Below are 18,317 nucleotides of genomic sequence, written 5' to 3'. Positions count from 1 at the left end.
ACTATGTGATCGGTAGGCTTCAGCTTCTGTTTATCATTTTTTTCACGTCCGCTTGAGTCAATTTGACAGCCTGAATACCACCTTCAAATGTTTAATGCAACGGCAAAACTGTCTGGTTCTTTCTGAGAAAGCTTTTTCCAACAAATGTGACAATATTTCTCAGGGGAGTGCAGTAATAGACAGCGGCAGCGCCAACAGTTTGTTGGACTTAGCAACAGTAACTTAGCGAAGGGTCAATTCTAAATAAAAAATAAAAAAGAATATAAAGCTGTAAGGCTTTCAGGCATTCTGTAGCTATTGTAGTAATTTGTCTTCTCCTGTAGATTGACTTTTTAAAATTGTTTTCTCTTTAAATGTGATTTGGCACATTTTCACCTCAATGATAACTTAATTCATTTTAATTCAATTACTCTTCACTTTAATAGCACCTTTGTTTCAGCAGGTTTTTGCAACATGTTTAAAACTTTCTGCACATTCAGAATATCTCCCTCATATCTGTGTTTTCTGTCCAGAAAAAAGTCAGAATATTACGAGACTAATGTCATCATTTAATGAGAATATTATTTTACTATTATTATCTACCTACCCTATAGGCCTACTCTGCTGTGCATTATGTTATTGCTCCGCTGGTAGTTTGACCGACACAGTTTGGGACTGCATGCTGCATGTGAAACCAAAAGTAACTGATACCTTTGATCAGGCAGAAATCTCACAACAAATCCACACACGTTAACTTCAGCACCACTGATGAAGTCCAGCTCACTGTCTCACTGTGAGATGGTTGCATAATGCCTGGAAAAATCTGGACTGGCGATGAGGCTGTTGATGCTTGGAGTGGTGGTGCAATGAGAGGAAGAAAAATCTGTAATAAAACTCTTTTTGCAGGTCATTTCAGGTGGCAATGCTGATAGGGCTGATACGGTAAATGGGAAAGGGGATGATGAAGGGACCTATCCCTGCCAGCGACTTCTTTAGCTAGAAAAAGAGGAAATGGAGTGAGTCCAGTTAGTGGTACACCATGGCTTGTTGTGGCTGATGTAGTGTGGACGGCAACGTTTGTGGTGTGGAGGAAGCTGAAGGAGCTATTTTAGCAACAGCTGAGGGAAGGGGAGGAGAAAGGATGCTGGAATAAAGGGATGCATATGCAAGGGTAGGGTGTGCAGCCTGCTGAGACATGGATGAGAGAAAACAGGAAAACAAATGGGAAAAATCAGACACAGAGGGCGCAGGCACTTGGGGTGATATGTCCTCTGTATGTGCTAGGTGGAGTCGCTCTAGAGCTGCTGGATGAAGAATAGTGGACAATGCGGTGCTGAGGAACTTGGATAACGGAGCGTGGTCTCCGTTGATGAGTAGGAGTGGATGTGGATATGGACAGAGGCGATTCAGAGACCATCAGACTGATGTTCGTATAGATCGCTGTCCGAGAGAGAGAGAGAGAGGTGTGGTCCTGTTCCTGAACTGTATAATGGGCCGTATTATACAGCTCGCTCTAATTCCTCTGCTTTCTTGGCCCTAGTTGTTATTAAAATGGATGATTGCTTCTGTTTTTATAATAATTAAAAAAAATTAACCATTTTATTGTGATACATATGCACCTAGGTCATGGCAAGGGAATATGATAAACTGGAAACCAGTCACACTAGTCTTGTCCTCTGCAAGAGGGCAGAACTTTTTGCTATCTCAGTCCTTTTTTCATAACTTCTAATGTGAATAATTTTTAATGCTTTCCATGACAGTGACACTCGAAGACCGTGTTTCTGACCTGTATAACATAAACTGAGAAGTTAGAAGAATGAATGTACTCATTGCTATACAGTATCTTATCGGAAGAGTTTGTCACATAGGGAATGGTGTGAGTCAGTTTTCAGGCGCACAGGTTTTCACCACCATTTATGTAGATGTATTCAAGAGCAGCATGTATAATTCTGATCTTCTGAAAGACTCCTCAAGATCATCTGTGCAGTTAATAAATTACAAAATAATATACATAACATGTCGAAATTTTAATAGGAATTTTAAAAAGCTTTTTGCTACTGGTTAAAATAGGAGGTCAGGCCTGCCACATTTCTCCACAACTATTTGCCCTTTTAATCTTATCTTTGATTCAGTGGTGATAAAATATAGACAACCCAAAAAAAAAAAAAACACAAGACAACACAAAATATCTTTATATGCAGATGATATAATGTGTGAAATCATAAACCTGAAAACCAATTCACTTTCACAAAATATGGATTTTGATTCTCTCCCTGAATGCTGTTGATTTCAAAGATAATCTCAACTTAATTTTGTGTTATCTGCAGTGTGTTACCCTCTGTAAACCTTTGAACAACATTAGTTACACTGTAAAAATAGTAACCATTCAGCAAACAGGTTTATTTAACAAAAGAGGAATTGAACAAGCACACTGGCATAGCTTACAAGGCACAAGGAAATATACGATAAGGGGCGTTAACTGGATCCTTCAAGTAGTTTGGATTTATTTCTATGTACTACTCCATTTTAGGAGGAGGTAGGGCTTCTCCACCAGCACAGTTAACACATAGCTGATCACCAGCGTAAGCACCAGGTGGCCAAGGAACAAGTACATCTAAAGAAGAGACATACAATAGCATACATTACATTAAAAAGGGCATGCAGAAACACAGCCAAATAGTGGTCAATACTGTACCTCAGAATCAGGCTTGATGAAATTGAATGAAACGCGCTGTCAGAAGTACTTACAAAGTTGATGTCTGTGTAGTGGAGTGGGGTCTCTTGCAAGCCAATGTATAGGATGATGAAGACAGGATGTGTCAGATAGCAGGCAAAACTGATGTTGGAAAGAGGAACCCAGAAACCCAATGACAACAGGCTCTTGATAAAACCTGGAGAAACAGTGAGAGATTGAGAAGATTTAAACAATAAAATAAAACATATTCATGTATAAAAGTCTAGCTTTTACTCATTTAGCAAGTAGCATGCTGCTACTGTATTTGTATTCACATTTGTTAAAGGTGCAATGTGTAAAAATTGAGACTACACTCCACCTGTCGAATTCATACAAAAACAAATAGGGTGCAGCATATCAGGTCATAACTGCTGCTAACAACTGTTAACTAGTTAGCTCAGCGGTCCTGATCCTAACCAAGATAGTTTTGGTGAGTTTATTTTGTTAAATTAAGTTTTGGAGAAATGCTTTACAATGAGGTAACAAGGCAATTAGTTTGGTGAAAGAGAGAAACTTGAATTCAGAAGGTGTACGATTGTATTTTTAATAATAATAATAATAATAACTTTGATTTATATAGCTCCTTTCACAAACCCAAGGACGCTTAACAAACAAGGGGGGAGGGAGGGAGGGGGGGGGTAAGAGGTAAGAGGTATGTTTTAAGCTGGATATTAAAGGTTATTAGAGAGGAGGCAGAGCAGATTGCAAGAGGAAGCTTGTTCCAGAGTGATGGTGCACCGACACAGAAGGCTCTGTCACCAAATGTCCAGAGTCTGGAATTAGGGACAGTGTCAGAGGACCGCAGGGACCGTGACTGAGTGTAGGGATGGAGTAGGGATGGAGGAGGATTTTATTTTTGATCTGGGACTTAACTGGCAGTTAGTGAAGCTTGTTCAGGATGGGAGTGATGTGCAGTCCAAGTTTTGTGTGGGTCAGCATCCTAGCCGCAGAGTTCTGAACATAATGGAAGGAGAGGGTGGAGTCCATGATGACGCCCAGGTTGCGTACTTGAGGGGATGCAGAGATTGAGCAGTCATCCACATCCAGTGTGATGTCACCAACCTTTTTGAGAAGTGACTGCGGGGTAAACACCATGAGTTCTGTTTTGTTTTTGTTCAGTTTGAGGAGGTTACTGTCCATCCTGTTCTTTATGTCCTTCAGGCAATTGATAAGTGGCACTAATGGAAGGGGAGTAGGAGTAGAACTGGGTGTCATCAGCGTAGCAGTGGAAGTGCAGTCCATGTTTCCGGATGATCATCCCAAGAGGTAACATGTAGACATTAAATAGTAGTGGGCCAGGCACCGATTCTTGAGGCATGCCGTGTGAGACTGGCACCAAGTCAGAGCAGATGCCCTTAAGGGTGATGTATTGTTGACTGTTGGTGAGATAGGATTGAAACCAGGAATACACAGTACCAGTGAGGCCAATGAGTTCGGAGAGGCGAGTGAGAAGAATGGAGTGGGGGACTGTGTTGAAGGCTGCAGAGAGGTTGAGAAGAATTAAGATGCTGACATGGTCAGAATCAGCTGCCATGAGAAGGTCATTTGTGATTTTAATGAGGGCAGTTTCTGTGCTATGATGTGTCCTGAAACCATATTGAAATGGCTCGTAGAGGTTGTAATGTAGCCTATGGTGGTTGAGTTGGGCAGCTACAGCTCTTTCCAATAACTTGCATATAAAAAGTAGGTTGGAGATTGGGCTGTAGTGGTTTGGATCATTTGGGTCCAGGCCAGGTTTTTAAGTGTAGGGATCACCGCAGCAGTTTTAAAGCTGGTGGGGACCACCCTAGAAGACAGCGCGGTGTTGATGATGTTGACCAGTGTGGGAACCATGCCTTGACCAAGGATCCTGTTTCCTGGATGTGGCCTTTGCTTTTGACACGAGCTCAAGAACTTGAGCTGTTTTGCGTGGGGAGAAAGAGGAGAGGCAGTCCTGCGGTGTAAAGACAGTTGAAGAGTTTGTGTCCAGCAGTGGTAGTGTAGTTGGTTGGGAGGAGCTGGACAACTGCAGTTGCTGGTGGATGGTTTCTACCCTTTTATGGAAGTATTCCAGGAACCTGGAGCATAGGCCAGCAGTGTCAGATGGTTGTGGAGGGTCAGGTGGGCAGAGTAGGCGGTTGATAGTAGAAATTAGCTGTTTAGGTTGATGTTGTTGGCTCTTAACAGCAGATGCCCTAGGCGGGCAACAGACAAGGACCACTTGTAGCTGCAGAGACACAGACAGAGCAAAGTGAATGCACTCAAATGAAGAGGCGTGCACTGGAAATTTTATCTGGATATCTGCATGATGTATGACAGCCAATCCCCCACCGCGTCCAGAACTATGGGGCTTTTGAATGTAACTATAGCCTTGGGGGTAGCTTGGTTAAGTACAAGAAAGTTCATTTGGTTCTGCCAAGTTTCAGTCAGACACAGAAAATCCAGTTTCCTGTCAGTTATGATGTCGTGTATGAGTGGCACTTTATTATTTAGTGAGCGAGTGTTCAACAGCATAAATGAGGCAGACTTATGGACAGATGTATTGGCATGGGGGATGACATCAACAGCCCGTTCCAAGGGCCGTAGGTTAAATGAATGTAGGCACGGCTTACTCTGATGACGTTGTCGCTGAGTGATACACCGAATAGCTGGAGTAGCCGGGGATGTCTTCATGTAAACAAACTTATTTCAGGCAGCCCTGTGCACATAGGGAGGAGACGGAGAGATCTAATCACCTCAAGGTTAACGTTACTCGGTACGATGTGCGAGGTGAGATTCTTGAGATCCAAAGAGGAGTACCTTATGAAAGCCATGACGCCGGAGGAGAGTACTACCTTGTCCAACGCTAGCTAGCGTTAGCTTACAAGCCACAGGCCATCCACCAGAGAATCACGGCCAAGCTTCAAAAGAGACTACTGTGGAGGATCAAGCCTTTTTCAGTGGTAATTACAGCTGTTGGCAGTTTGGGGATTGTCAAAATAAAGCCAAGGTTTGGAAGTAGCCTGTTGACCACTCTGTAAGGTAGTGTTGCAGCTGGAAAAAGCCACTGGTTTAGCAGATCCAGTAGCATACTCAGAGGACACAGAGAAAAAGTTGCAGAGTGTGAGAAAGTGAATCCAACTTGTAGCGTAACGTAGAAAACCAGTTTAGAAAAGCAGCAGGAGTAGAATCGCAGAGTAGATGGAGTTGTGCGTATTCTTAGTGAGCATGAGAAGCGGTGACAGACACTCCAGCGCCCTCTCAATGGATGAGGGCTGAGTAAATAGGTGTAAGAATATTTCCTTTTTTTGACATTTTGAAACTAAGAGAGCTGAAATGACAGGGGTAGCATGAGCTATACTATCGGACTATCACCTCTCAAGACCCAAGTGGTATTACGAGACAGGATGGGAATGGGCTAGCCCATAGGAAAGCAAAATCCAAGATAAGATATAACAATATAAAATCTCATTTATGTCTGACTCTGATCAAAACAAGAGATCTCTAACTGATCTTAAATAATTGGACCATGAGATCAGAGAGCGCTCAAAGAAAACTCAGCTATGACTCCTGGGATCTCATGATTCTGCTCAAATATGTCTCAGTTTTTTCATATTGGCCTCAGGAGCAAAAAACTCATCTCTGTCTGACTCTGATCAAAACAAGAGATCTCTAACTTATCTTAAATAAGTCTTATTGAAGTCTCCTGAACATTGGACCATGAGATCAGAGAAAGAGCTCACAGAAAACTCAGCTATGACTCCTGGGATCTCATGATTCTTCTCAAATATGTCTTAGTTTTCTCATAGTCCCCTCAGGAGCAAAAAACTCATCTCTGTCTTAGATGAGATCTCTACAGTATCTTAAATAAGTGTAATTTCAGTCTCCAGAATGTGGATCAGAAAAAAACCTCCAACATATTTCTTAGTTTAACCCCATTGAGGGGTTATTTTACTCAAGTACTTTACTTAGGTCAAATGTTGAGGTTGAGGATTTTCTTTTTATGGGGGTTTATACTTTTACTCGCCTTAATTTCAAATCCTTATTGTATTTATTGTTTATTATCTGTTAAAAGTTACTGAGAAAAATAAAATACATTTTGACATTCAAATTTCATGTCCAATTTGTTAATGTCACAGCCAGCATTACTGGAACACCCAATACTTTTACATAATGTTTAGAGATTAATTCATTAGGGACCGAATGCACGCAAGAACTGAGATACAACATGTATTTGTCATACAGAATAAACACTTTTGCTTTTGATACTTAAGTACATTCACTATGCAATACTTTTATACCTTTTACTTGAGTAGAACTTTGAGGACTTTAATTGTGAATATGGTATTTTTGGTAATTAATTTTAGCACAGCGGCAGTGTTGTCGCCCTTTGAACAGCAGGAGCCGGGTTCAAATCCAGTTCAGGGCAGCACGGTTCTCCATGCATAGACAGTAATGTAATACAATCAAGCTCACAAACATCTCCCCAGTTCTCCCAACCGCTTTTTAGGAGCAATAAGCAAGACATTAATGAACTCAAAAAGATACAATGATGAGATCTCATCTGTTACTTCCATCTATCCTATTGTAATCTCAATTCTGTATCCATATGTTTTACCTAAGTCTCAAAACCTCAATTTCTCTTCATCTCATCCTTTTCTCCTAAGGGGTTTTAGGAAGAAGATTTAAGATTGGAGTGATCTCAAAAAGATACAATTATGAGATCTCACCTGTGACTTCTAATCTCCTATTGTAATCTCAATTCAGTATCCATTTGTCTTACCCAAGTCTCAAAACCTCAATCTCTCTTCATCTAATCCTTTTCTCCTAAGGGGTTTTAGGAGCAACAATTCAGATTGGAGTGATCTCCAAAAGATATACTAATGAGATCTTAGTGTTTTCTCAAGAGTTAAAGAAAAGATTTTTCCTCTGGGAGGTGTTAGCATGCTAACTTCAGTATATATCTCTGCAACACAATATGTAGACGTTTCTGACATAACATCATAACTGTTACTTCTTTACAGTCTATTGAATGTCAAACTAAAATTCTAGCCATATCTAACATATTGTAGATAATATCACTAATTTGGTTTTGTATAATGTAAAGAGGTAGATGAGGGTTAAAAATGTCTAAGGCTAAAAATGAAAATATCCCCCAAATTGTACAGTATCCAGCTCTTAAACTGTCATTGCTGTTAGTATAATACGTGAATAGTTTTTGTTTATTTTAAATTCTATATTGTTTTATCCCAAAATTTGTTTACCTCCGTAACCCTCCTCACAAGCCAGTATGATCCAGGTCACAGCCAGAGCCCAGAGCTGTCTGTGCAGTCCCTGGTAGAGGGCATGAGGCACAGATGGGTAGGCTGGGGTTTCCCTCAGGATGTATGCCAATCCAACCAACACAGCCATGAGTGACAAACAGCAGAACCAACCAAGTATTGCCTGCCACTGGAGCAACAGCAAGACACAATAAGCACATGCGTATAATGGCAGCTTGTATGTGTACAGAGTCTTTCTGGCTCAATAGTATCACAGAAGAGCATTGTGTGTTCAAATTTATTAAAACAATAAGGTGTGTCTAGTGAGTTTGGCTGGGATCTCTGTAAGCCTTATCAGATGTTCTCACCTTTTGCTTTAACAGCTGATGCTTCTTTGTTGTCAAGTATATTCCAGTCAAGACACCTATTAAAAATGGCCCATATCTTGTGTAGGGTTTCACATAGTAATATAAGACATAATTTTCAGATTTCCTGCAAAGTAAAGAAACAAATAAAAAAGAATAAAAAAACAAACAATTGGAATGGCTAGTTGGCCTTTGCTCTCTTTGGCATTAGATTAGTTGACTTGTCACCTTATATTTCATACACATGGTTCCTTAGCAGTTTGCATTAGTACTACATCACGATATAAGTCTTACAGTGTAGACGGTTGAAAGACTGGCAGCTGTAGAAGTGCAGTTATAACAGCACTGGTCACAGTGGTCATCAGCAGAAGACCTCCAGAAACAACTGCAAACACACCTCTGTTTCTGATAAACAAACAATAGGAAGATTGTAGAAATAAAATTGTTATAATGTGAAATGGCCCCAGTGGTGGCCATGATTCAAAATGTATTTTTGACAAGGTAGAAATCTGATTGAGGACCGAAATGTTGCTATGTTTTAGAATCATATGAAAGTACGTACAGTCTATAAAAATAGACCAACAAAGGAGTGGTGGCATAACACTGGAAGTCCAGAGATAGGTACCAAGTCCAAGGAATACACTGAGGAGGTAAATGTTAAGATATAGGTCAAATATGTCAAATAAATTGCAGCTACTAAATAGAATGTAGGCCTAAATTACCCGTTTAACTTACTATCTCGTGGACTGGGAGGAGATTGCCTATCAATAGTAAGTTAGCCCACCAGTAAGTCTTACAATCCATCACTGTATCTATAAATGGGAACCAGTAGGGTCCCCACTGGACCAGAGAGATAAGGCCAATGGTTAGACTCATAATAAACATGTGCAGTGGTTGAATCCTGTAGCAAAGGAAGCACAAAGACATTTCACATATACATTAATTGTAGATCACACATACAATGAAGAGCTTCTAAATCCGTTTCTAACTATAATAATAAATAACTTGATTTGGTGAAATGATCATCATGCATTACCTTTTAATCCTCTTGAAGAGGTAGTTGGCCACCAAACTGGTGCTCAGGTTGTCTTCAGCTCTGTTGATGGAGCCCAGCAGAGACCTTGCACTAAGCAGACCCCTAGAACACACAATCTGCTGTAAAGAGGGCTAAAACAGGCAACGTAAAACTCAAATTACAGTTGTTTTTTTTACAGACACACTATTTCAAACTTCATGCTGTGTCACTCTCACCCGAGCAGTAAAAAGGTGTCTACAGCCAGAAACACAGGTCCGCTGATGGTAAGCACATACAGAGGGCTGCTTTCAACTGTGTTCTTCCAGTTTTTGTAGTTATCTGTAATAGATGCAATACAGTGTAATATGTGATTAAGTGAATGTCTTGCAGATTGAGTGAGCAAGTGGCAGTGAGTCTTGTCATACCGAGGTTGTTTATTACAGGGAACTGTGCAGAGTGTCCACATATGATCCACAGCAGGCTGAGAACACGGATGCCATTCAGGCAGGAGTAGCCTCCTCCTGGGATGGATGAGGAGGTGCTAAAGATGCCCTGGGTGGTAGTTTGTAGAGAGAACACCTGCAGGTACCGGTACACACAGCTTCGAGAAAAGCACAGTGTCGTGTGCCTGGTGCAGTCTATGAGACAATATTCAATTAAGCAATGTCTGAATATAAACTCCACATATAACTTTTTTTTGTAGAGTATATCACTTTTCGGTGTTGAACATTTAGTTATCATCGTCCCTCTATTTTATCTTCCAATCACAGCAGAACTGAATAGTTTAAAGTAAATTTTGGGTACCATGTACTCACATATGATGGACATTATACTTACCATTTTCCTCTAAAGTGCTACTATTAATTTCGCTGGAGGAGCCGTTGGTGTTCAGGGTCCCATAAAGGTTGAGGCCAGTGTTTAAACAGAATGACTCTACTGTTGGTTTGACCTCTTTTTTCTGTTGCCATCTCATCATAGCTGTAAACAGGGTAGCCACAAGAGGAATTGCTACCATTACACAACACACAAACCTGCCAGAGAAAAATGATCTGTTTTAGGAGACTCAAATATTCCTTTTTTTTTAAAGACAAAAACAGAGTGAGTTAAGTTACAAGTGCACATGCATATAAGACAGTAGTAGGGTAAAAAAAAAAGAAGTCCAATCTTATACTTACAGGCAGGTGACATCTGATGCATCAGGGGCAATGGTGTCAGACAAACAGTGAGTCATGATCATCTCCTGAGTGGACTGATTGACCAGGATGGGAGGTAAAGGGGGAATGAGGGACGTCTGACTAAACTGTAGTCTCCCTGTTAGAAAAGGTGAAAAACAAGTTAAACAAAGTAGTATTGGAATGATACTGCAATGAGTCCAGAAAACAGATTTTCACTGACCGTACAGCACCAGCATTTGCACCTCCTCTTCTTCACAGGAGTCAGGAACACAAACACCCACAAAGTACTGGACTGTTCCCTATAGTAGTAAAAACACTTTGTTCAAAATCACCAACTATAACCAACTGCCAGGATGACAAACAAATATTTTCTGGTTACCTGTCTAAGGAACACCTGGCAGTACTGTCCAGAGAAGGTAGGAGCATGGGCAGAGCGACACAGCTGCAGCAAGCCAGGCCGGTTGACATTACCTCCTTCAACATTGCTACCCATCTTTCCAAATGCATCATACACTGAAAATACACACACACACACACACACACACACACACACACACACACACACACACACACACACACACACACACACACACACCAAACAGCAATGCAACTTAGACTTGCAAAGAACACAACACAACACAACACAGTCCCTTTGGATAAAAAGAGAGCCTTATTAAAATAAAACATGTCAAATTAATATTGATGCTTGATTGTGATTGCACAACAAGGGTGCTGTCTACTTTCCTTGGTTCAAGAGTATTAATTTTGGTGACTCTTTCTAACCCTTTTAAAGTTAAGACAAATTCAAACTCCTTGCACTTACTATTTTAGACTATAAGTGGGACAATGTGTTGTGATAATTAATGATAATGATAATTAGTCATTAGCTTTTATCCAAAGCGATTTACAATTTACAATTACAATTGCTATGTATGTCAGAGGTTGCACGCCTCTGGAGAAACAAGGGGTTAAGTGTCTTGTTGCAGGCTATTGGCTAATCAAGGGCCAGATGTCATGCAGCATAAATTAAGTTTTCACTTTCAGTTACTGCCACTCACATTTTAAAATGTCATTGACACATAACACACACGTTATTTCTTCCCGATTTTTTCCATCTAGTCGCCTCAATTGAGTGAAACAGCGCCTCTATGGGTTGTAACGGCCGGTCTATGAAATCCAGTCAATGTGGCCAAAAACGGCGTTGCACCCATACGGAAAGGCAGATAGGTGAAGGTGGCATATAATTTGAACACTAGTTAGCTTAAGTATGAAACAATCAGATGTGGTCACTATGACTTTATATTTTAAAACTGTGAAATATCAGGTCTCCGTTAAATAAACTTTAAAAGTTAAAAGTAAATATTGAAGGCAGTTATGGTCTGGCCTCACAACAAACAGCAGAGACTTAAATGAAAGAAAAGTTCGCTTGTTTTTAATAATTAATAATTGCTAGCTAACTTTACCGTGTTTTTGTGAGACAAGCTTGTTTTATACAGTCAGACAAGTTAGCTAGCAGCTAGATAAAGAGGAGACCAGGAGTTCTGTTAGCAAAAAACTTAATGACCATCTGAGCAACAAGTGTAAAGGACATTACAGTGTATGACATGGATGTGGAGTACTTCATATTCATGGTAAGTCAGATACACCCGCTGTCTGTCTCATTTTATTTCATTTCATCTTCACTTTAGCTGTGTTATTATAGTGTGCAGTTACAGTGATAGAGCTTGCAAAAAATCTAATCTCTCCCAATTTTCCATTTAATGTTAACTGACAGTTTGTTCGTTTACCTCTATAGTGTTTGTAGCCTAATTTATGAATAAGCTTGAGAAATTCTGCTACTTCCTTCTGAGAATTAATTTATTAATTAATTAATTTAGTTTTTGTAAAGCTGTTCTGTATAATACTACTAATAATGAGGATGTACTTTATTTGTATAGCACTTTACATATAGAAAATGTATCTCAAAGTGTTGTAGAAAGCTAAAATAAAATCAGACCATTTAAAGAATAATTAATATACATTTTAAACTGAGGAAGGATGTAAAATAAAGAGTTTAAACATTCAAATAATAAGAAAGAACAATATTATTCATATTAATAATTATAATACTAAATATCATTGGTTTAGTTAGCAATATTATTATTATTATTATTATTATTAGTAGGCAATTTTGTAGGCCTACATCTAGATGGATAAGACACAGTAAGTCATGTATTTGATACTTTTTGATGTGAATGTGAACTTACATTTTTTTAAGCTTTTAAGTATATAACTGTATATGTTTTTGTATTGAAGAAAAAATATATGTGCATTGTTTTTTTTTTTTTGTTTATTTTAAGTGAACATAAGTCTTTCATCTAAAAGCTGTTAAAATGCTGTTTGCTGCATTACACCACAGTCGAAAGGTACTAATCTGCTATTGTAATGTTTTATAGCTGTTTTCTTTAGATGGCATGATTTGACTTGGGTTCTGATCCACTCCATGGCTATAATGAGCTTAGTTTCAACTTAATATAACTGGCCCCTCTAAAAGAACAGCTGGTCCCAGTTTCGACTCTGTAGACTCCCTAGTGTCTCTACAACTTAAAACAGTGAGAAAAAGCCTTTCAAAGGTCAGCAACACTTACTGGAAACAGCATATTCCTTCGGTCGGTCCTGGTTAATTTCCCAGAGGAACGCATCGTTATCCTCCATACATCTTTGAGACACATTCAAGGCCTGTATATTTTCCAGCACTACACTAAACGCTGCAAACAGAAGGAATGCCACCCAACCCAGGGCCATTTTTTTAGGACTGACTACATCTTGTTAGTGGAGAAGGTGTTTAAATAACATAGGAAGGGACACATCATCATCAAGAAGGTAGCGTAAAATTCATCTTGCACAGGATAGATTGAACAAATACGGGTCTTCACCACCTGCATTCTATATCAGGTGTGAACAGGATTCTGTTACATGAGGATGAGAGGCTGTGATTATGTCACCACACAGGATCAATATAATTAGGCTGGAGTGCAGTAAGTCATTGTCAGGTTGTTGCCCCATCACTGGAACATTTACCGCTGGAACAGCAGATGTTTCCTAGTAGTATCAGTCTGATTTTGTATACAAAGTTACAAGTTAGTGAGTTACAATTACTTTTATGTTTACTTATTTATAACATTTACATTAGTTTTTACTGTAACCATTTTTCTCAAGCTAAAATAAGGGAGAAGCAACGCCTGCAGACAGTAATGTGAATAAATCAGCAATGGCCGCTAGAGGGTGAGCTTGTCCTAAAAACCTACACAATGTGAGGGAAACAATTTATACATATTCAGCATGATGCAGCTAAATTCTGATTTAATGTTTGCTCCTGCTAGAGAGAGATCATCTCCATGAGCCATTTTACAATGAACAAAGCATTTGTACATTGAGTCTCTGTCTTAAAGAGCAGGTTTTGCAGTCCAGGGTGTGTTATATTACAGATGTAGGTGGAAGGTGGTTGAGGTTGATTGTGGGTGCACAAAGCACAGGACTTTTAACACTAGAGACCGGATGCGTCTTGTTTCCCCTCATGTAGTTTAGGGAACTTATGTAAAACACTTTGCTTAAAGTGACATTAATTTTTTCTACCTTGTCAAGATTTTTTTGGCCAATTGGAGGCACACAACAGCTCCAAACACAACACTGACTGACATAGTATTACCTTATAAGGTTGGTATGGCAAAGTTCAAGTACAGACAGTAACTATCAGTGGATTATTTTAATACAGAAGAAAACTTAAATATGTGATGATTCTCAGGCAAGTTCTGGAGCTGTACGGAGCTTTTACCACCATTGTGATTTCCAAGCAGATTTATGGATCACAGAGGTAAAGATGTCCTCAGAAAGAGCAAGCCAACAGTGAATCTATAAATATGCGTTTTATGTCCGTGTGTTATCTGTGTCAGATCTGTCGGCTGTTTGGTGCTGGCCAGGTAGAGTACAGTGGGTTTATCAGAGCCTTTTTGGGTCAGTGAGAGCTGATTGGATGGATGGATGGATGGAGGGCTAAAATGAGATCAGGATTGTCAAGTTGCATGTTGATAGTCTATCCTAATCAGCTTAGTATTTCATTAACAAAATCTGTAAGGAGATGACAAAGACACTAAAACCAAAGTATAAACCTCCATTGAGACTTTAATCAAGGACTGGTTCCAGTTGAGAACCGGTTCCAAATTAAACAGCAGTTAAAACAGTGGAGCTTTTGCACACCTGAGTCACATGCGGGCCGTTTTCTACTCTGTTTCTACACAGTGTTCAGACTCTAATATAATACAACAGTTGCGTTGATGCTGAAAATCTGTCAAGGCCTTGCCTACTTTTTTCCACACAGAAAATTGATCAAGGAATTAAGGAGAACCGATAATGGCATTGGTATTTATAAAATCTTATCAATTCTCTTCTCAAAATTTCAGTATTTAGACTTCAACCTTCATAGTAATAATGATCCATGACACAAACAGCTCTAAGCAAAAGCATGAGTTTGAACGATCAGGAGAGGATTCCTGACATATTTCCTTAGAGAAGAGCTGATGTCTCGTGTGCAAGTCGACATCAGATCTTGCCCCTGCAGGTTTTATTATTTATTGACATAAAGAACAGCTTTGTACACAACATCAGAAATATCTAAAAACAGCAGCAGCAGCAAAACACATTCAATTCAACAAACAATTCACAGACTGTTTCTCACATGCAGTTTTACAGCGCAAAACAGTTAAAGTCTTAATGTCGGAATAGAAAAACTACTGTCCAAAGCTGAATGATATATTTTGGAAATGCTTGGAACGAAGAAAGTAATGGAAAACAGTTATTGTTCATTCAATTAAACTAGTTGTCTTGTATAAATCATTCAGTTTCACAGCAAGTTTACATTCGTAGACATTTTTCTTCAGTTATGATGTTTTCCCCAGTGTTATTCCTATCGTGAACATTCATTAAGAACTGAACTGAAGAAACAAGACAGAAAATGATAATGTTTTATGAAATACAGGGTCGTTACAATTTTATTTTTATTGTGCTGCAACAACAGATGAACTATGCTGTAAAGAAGACCACTGTTAAATAAAAGGCAAGTGCTATGTATCATATATTTAAAATATTCAGGTAAATACACTTTTTTGGAGTGTAATCACAAAGAGCTGCCATATATATATTAAGACACGAATGAAAAAATTTCACAATCCTTTACAAAATATATTTTTAAAAGAAAATTCTAATTTGGCCCATATATTTGTCTTTAAAAGACTCCTTTTTCTGATGTTAAATGCTTGAGATAATTATAAAAAATTTGCTTTATAATAATTTTGATTGTGTATGTATTTGATATGTCAGTGATAATAACTCGACATGGTGGTTTGCTGAAACAGCTGAAATCAAGCTTCATCTTTGTCTGATTGTCTGCAATCTTCTGCTATTACATGTAATTTCAGCTCAAAATGAATGCAGAGATTTTGTTTTAGGATCAGTAGTTTCATGATGTAGTGGAAGGAGACCAGAGCCAGGGTTTGTTGAAGAAGCCAAGGCGGGCTCAGAGAGAAATATAAGTTATCCATGAAATAAAAACAAAATAAGAATGTTTTATGCTAATCTTCTATTCATCTTTCAACTTGAAATTGAAGACCTCAGTTAGGGGTAACATATTTATACTGGGGAAACCTTAGGCTTCCAGTGGTTTTATATACTTTATGTATTTGTTTTCATCTTTCAGACATTCGTTGGACATTAGCAGCATTGAAAATTCATAACACTGCTGACTGTATGAGGATTAATCCCATAACAACAATATATTCATACATTATCTAGTCCTAGTGAGAAGACAACAATGGAGACTGTTTAAAATAAAAAAGCTCTTCTATAAAAAAGATCTAGTCAAGGCCTCTAGAAACATCTATGTGTGTACAAAAAACTATCTTATTCAATTTACTTAACATTTATTACATATCTTTGTGTGTATACTGGATACATATGGTAGTACCCTACATGTACATTATGTATATGCATGACTACAGCCAAGTGAGATACTGTAGGTTGTCTGCAACAATTTAACAAACTGTATATGTTTAAAACAATAGTGTTTGCTTTAGATGGAATGGTTTCAAAGTGTGTTCCTCTCACTTCTCAGCCAGTCTCTTAGATTTTATGAACGCCATCCCATGTGTCCTCATGTGAGTATTCAGGTTTCCCTCCGTTTCAAACGTCTTTCCACACACTTTGCACTTGGTATTTGGTGTCCCGTCATTGTTCTCGTCCGTAACATCTAGCTGGTTCTCTCTCCGACTCTCATCGTCGTCCTTGCCCAGTCCGTTGTTTCGAGTGAGACCATGTGGCTCCTTCAGCCGGTGGACGATAAAGAGGTGTCGGGCCAGCGAGCGATGGGAGGTGTAGCACAGGCCGCATTCCTGACACTGGTAGGACGAGCCATCAGACTTGTGCTGGGGAATGTGTTCATGGAAAGCCGCAATGTCCTCAGTGGTGATGCCACAGACAGCACACTTGTGAACTTTAAGGATGTTTACCTTGAGCCTCTTCAACGGCTGTGAGTCGGGGCCCCTTGTGTTCAAGCCTGGAAACCCCTCATCGTCTTCTGGCTTCCTTTTGGGGCTAAGGGTCTGTAGAGGAGATTAAAATGATCGATTAGGAATGACAGAAGAACCATGACATTGACTTGTAAGGTGAAAAGCTTTACAAGGAGCACTTCCACCTTATAAATGTATGTCCACAAACTTGTGTCGCAGTACCGTTTTCTTGTCAGTTGAAGCCTTCACATTATCAGAGTTGACAGTATTCCCCTCTGGATCTTTGACTCTGTGCATCAGCTGAATGTGCTGATCCAGCAGCACTCTTTTAGTGAACGGCTGACTGAGAGTTGGACAGTGCCTGTCAAAGTACAATAAAATAACAATTATAACCCCTTGCAAGCTGATTTTGTTGTCTGTTATTTGCATAAATACAATTTGCTTTTATTTTTATTACTATTAAAGGCTACTGTGGGTTTTCACTTTGACTGTATGTAAGCAAGGTAAAGCAGGATTCTTATGCCGGTCTTCGCAAACTTGCACTCGCTCCCCCAAACCTTCACAATTATGTAATTGGGGCTGTTCTATGGACCCATGGCATGCCTCTTGAAATTTGATACATCACAGTATGCAGCTGCGTGGACTGCGTGTGGCTCCTTAATGTTAATTGGCTTATTGGTCTGTGGTACTCTCGAGCTAATCCCCTTCTCTTCTGCCTCCTTAAAACACTAACACATGTACTTTAAAGCGACAAAGCCCTGTCTGTCTGTCAGGAGCATAAGAGGAAGTAGTGGAACCACAAAATCCACAACGAGGGAGGAGGTTAGGGTGGATGGATGGGTTAGCAAAACACAGGAGACTGAAGTTTGTTTCCTGTTTCCTAGAGTCAATGTTGGTTTCCAATCATGACAGCTATTGTTTGCTAACCGTGTGGTTACCACCATAATAGCAAAGGTCTCCTATCCTTAACCAAGAAGGTTACATTAACCCCAAACATGATATTTCCCTAACTAAGTTATTCTTGTGCCCAAACCTAATAGGGCTGTACTAAATGTCATTTTTTTATATTTAAGGTTTTCAGTGAAGCATTATATTTGGTACAGCCCTAAAACCTAACCAATGGTTTTACAAACAGTGTCTTGTCAATAGTGGCATTAGATCACAAATCTCTTGTATGTGTTGTTCTGTAGGAACGGACCAACAACATTTTTTGTAGTTCAATTTGGAGGACTTGTTGTCAAAACACAGTTGGTGTGAGTACTCACGGGCAGGTGTAGACCTTCCGCAGGCC

At 39.4% G+C, this 18,317-nt stretch overlaps 3 protein-coding genes across 3 annotated transcripts in view; all 3 read right to left on the bottom strand.

Moving 5' to 3' along the window:
* LOC119914154 (zinc finger and BTB domain-containing protein 7C) overlaps positions 1-18,317 on the bottom strand; it is a 203,433-nt gene that overhangs the window by 181,360 nt on the left and 3,756 nt on the right. The window lies entirely within an intron of this gene.
* On the bottom strand, positions 2,417-13,226 carry LOC119914156 (O-acyltransferase like protein-like). Its single transcript, XM_038733235.1, has 15 exons — positions 13,115-13,226; positions 10,867-11,000; positions 10,708-10,786; positions 10,488-10,623; positions 10,146-10,343; positions 9,738-9,940; positions 9,549-9,651; positions 9,334-9,435; positions 9,033-9,198; positions 8,860-8,939; positions 8,592-8,702; positions 8,301-8,424; positions 7,936-8,122; positions 2,728-2,870; positions 2,417-2,593 (listed from the first exon to the last, which is right to left on the bottom strand). Exons 1-15 carry the CDS (start codon positions 13,179-13,181, stop codon positions 2,489-2,491), a joined length of 1,938 nt encoding a protein of 645 aa, XP_038589163.1. The 5' UTR covers positions 13,182-13,226; the 3' UTR covers positions 2,417-2,488.
* On the bottom strand, positions 14,629-18,311 carry LOC119914160 (zinc finger protein 532-like). Its single transcript, XM_038733239.1, has 3 exons — positions 18,292-18,311; positions 17,249-17,387; positions 14,629-17,119 (listed from the first exon to the last, which is right to left on the bottom strand). Exons 2-3 carry the CDS (start codon positions 17,321-17,323, stop codon positions 16,622-16,624), a joined length of 573 nt encoding a protein of 190 aa, XP_038589167.1. The 5' UTR covers positions 17,324-17,387; positions 18,292-18,311; the 3' UTR covers positions 14,629-16,621.

Source organism: Micropterus salmoides, unplaced genomic scaffold (genome assembly GCF_014851395.1).
Source record: "Micropterus salmoides isolate LMB-PRFRI ecotype aquatic unplaced genomic scaffold, ASM1485139v1 Ms_hic_scaffold_20, whole genome shotgun sequence".
Taxonomy (NCBI): Eukaryota; Metazoa; Chordata; class Actinopteri; order Centrarchiformes; family Centrarchidae; genus Micropterus; species Micropterus salmoides.
Note: the sequence above shows the minus strand (reverse complement) of the source record. Positions and strands in the feature narration are given on the sequence as shown.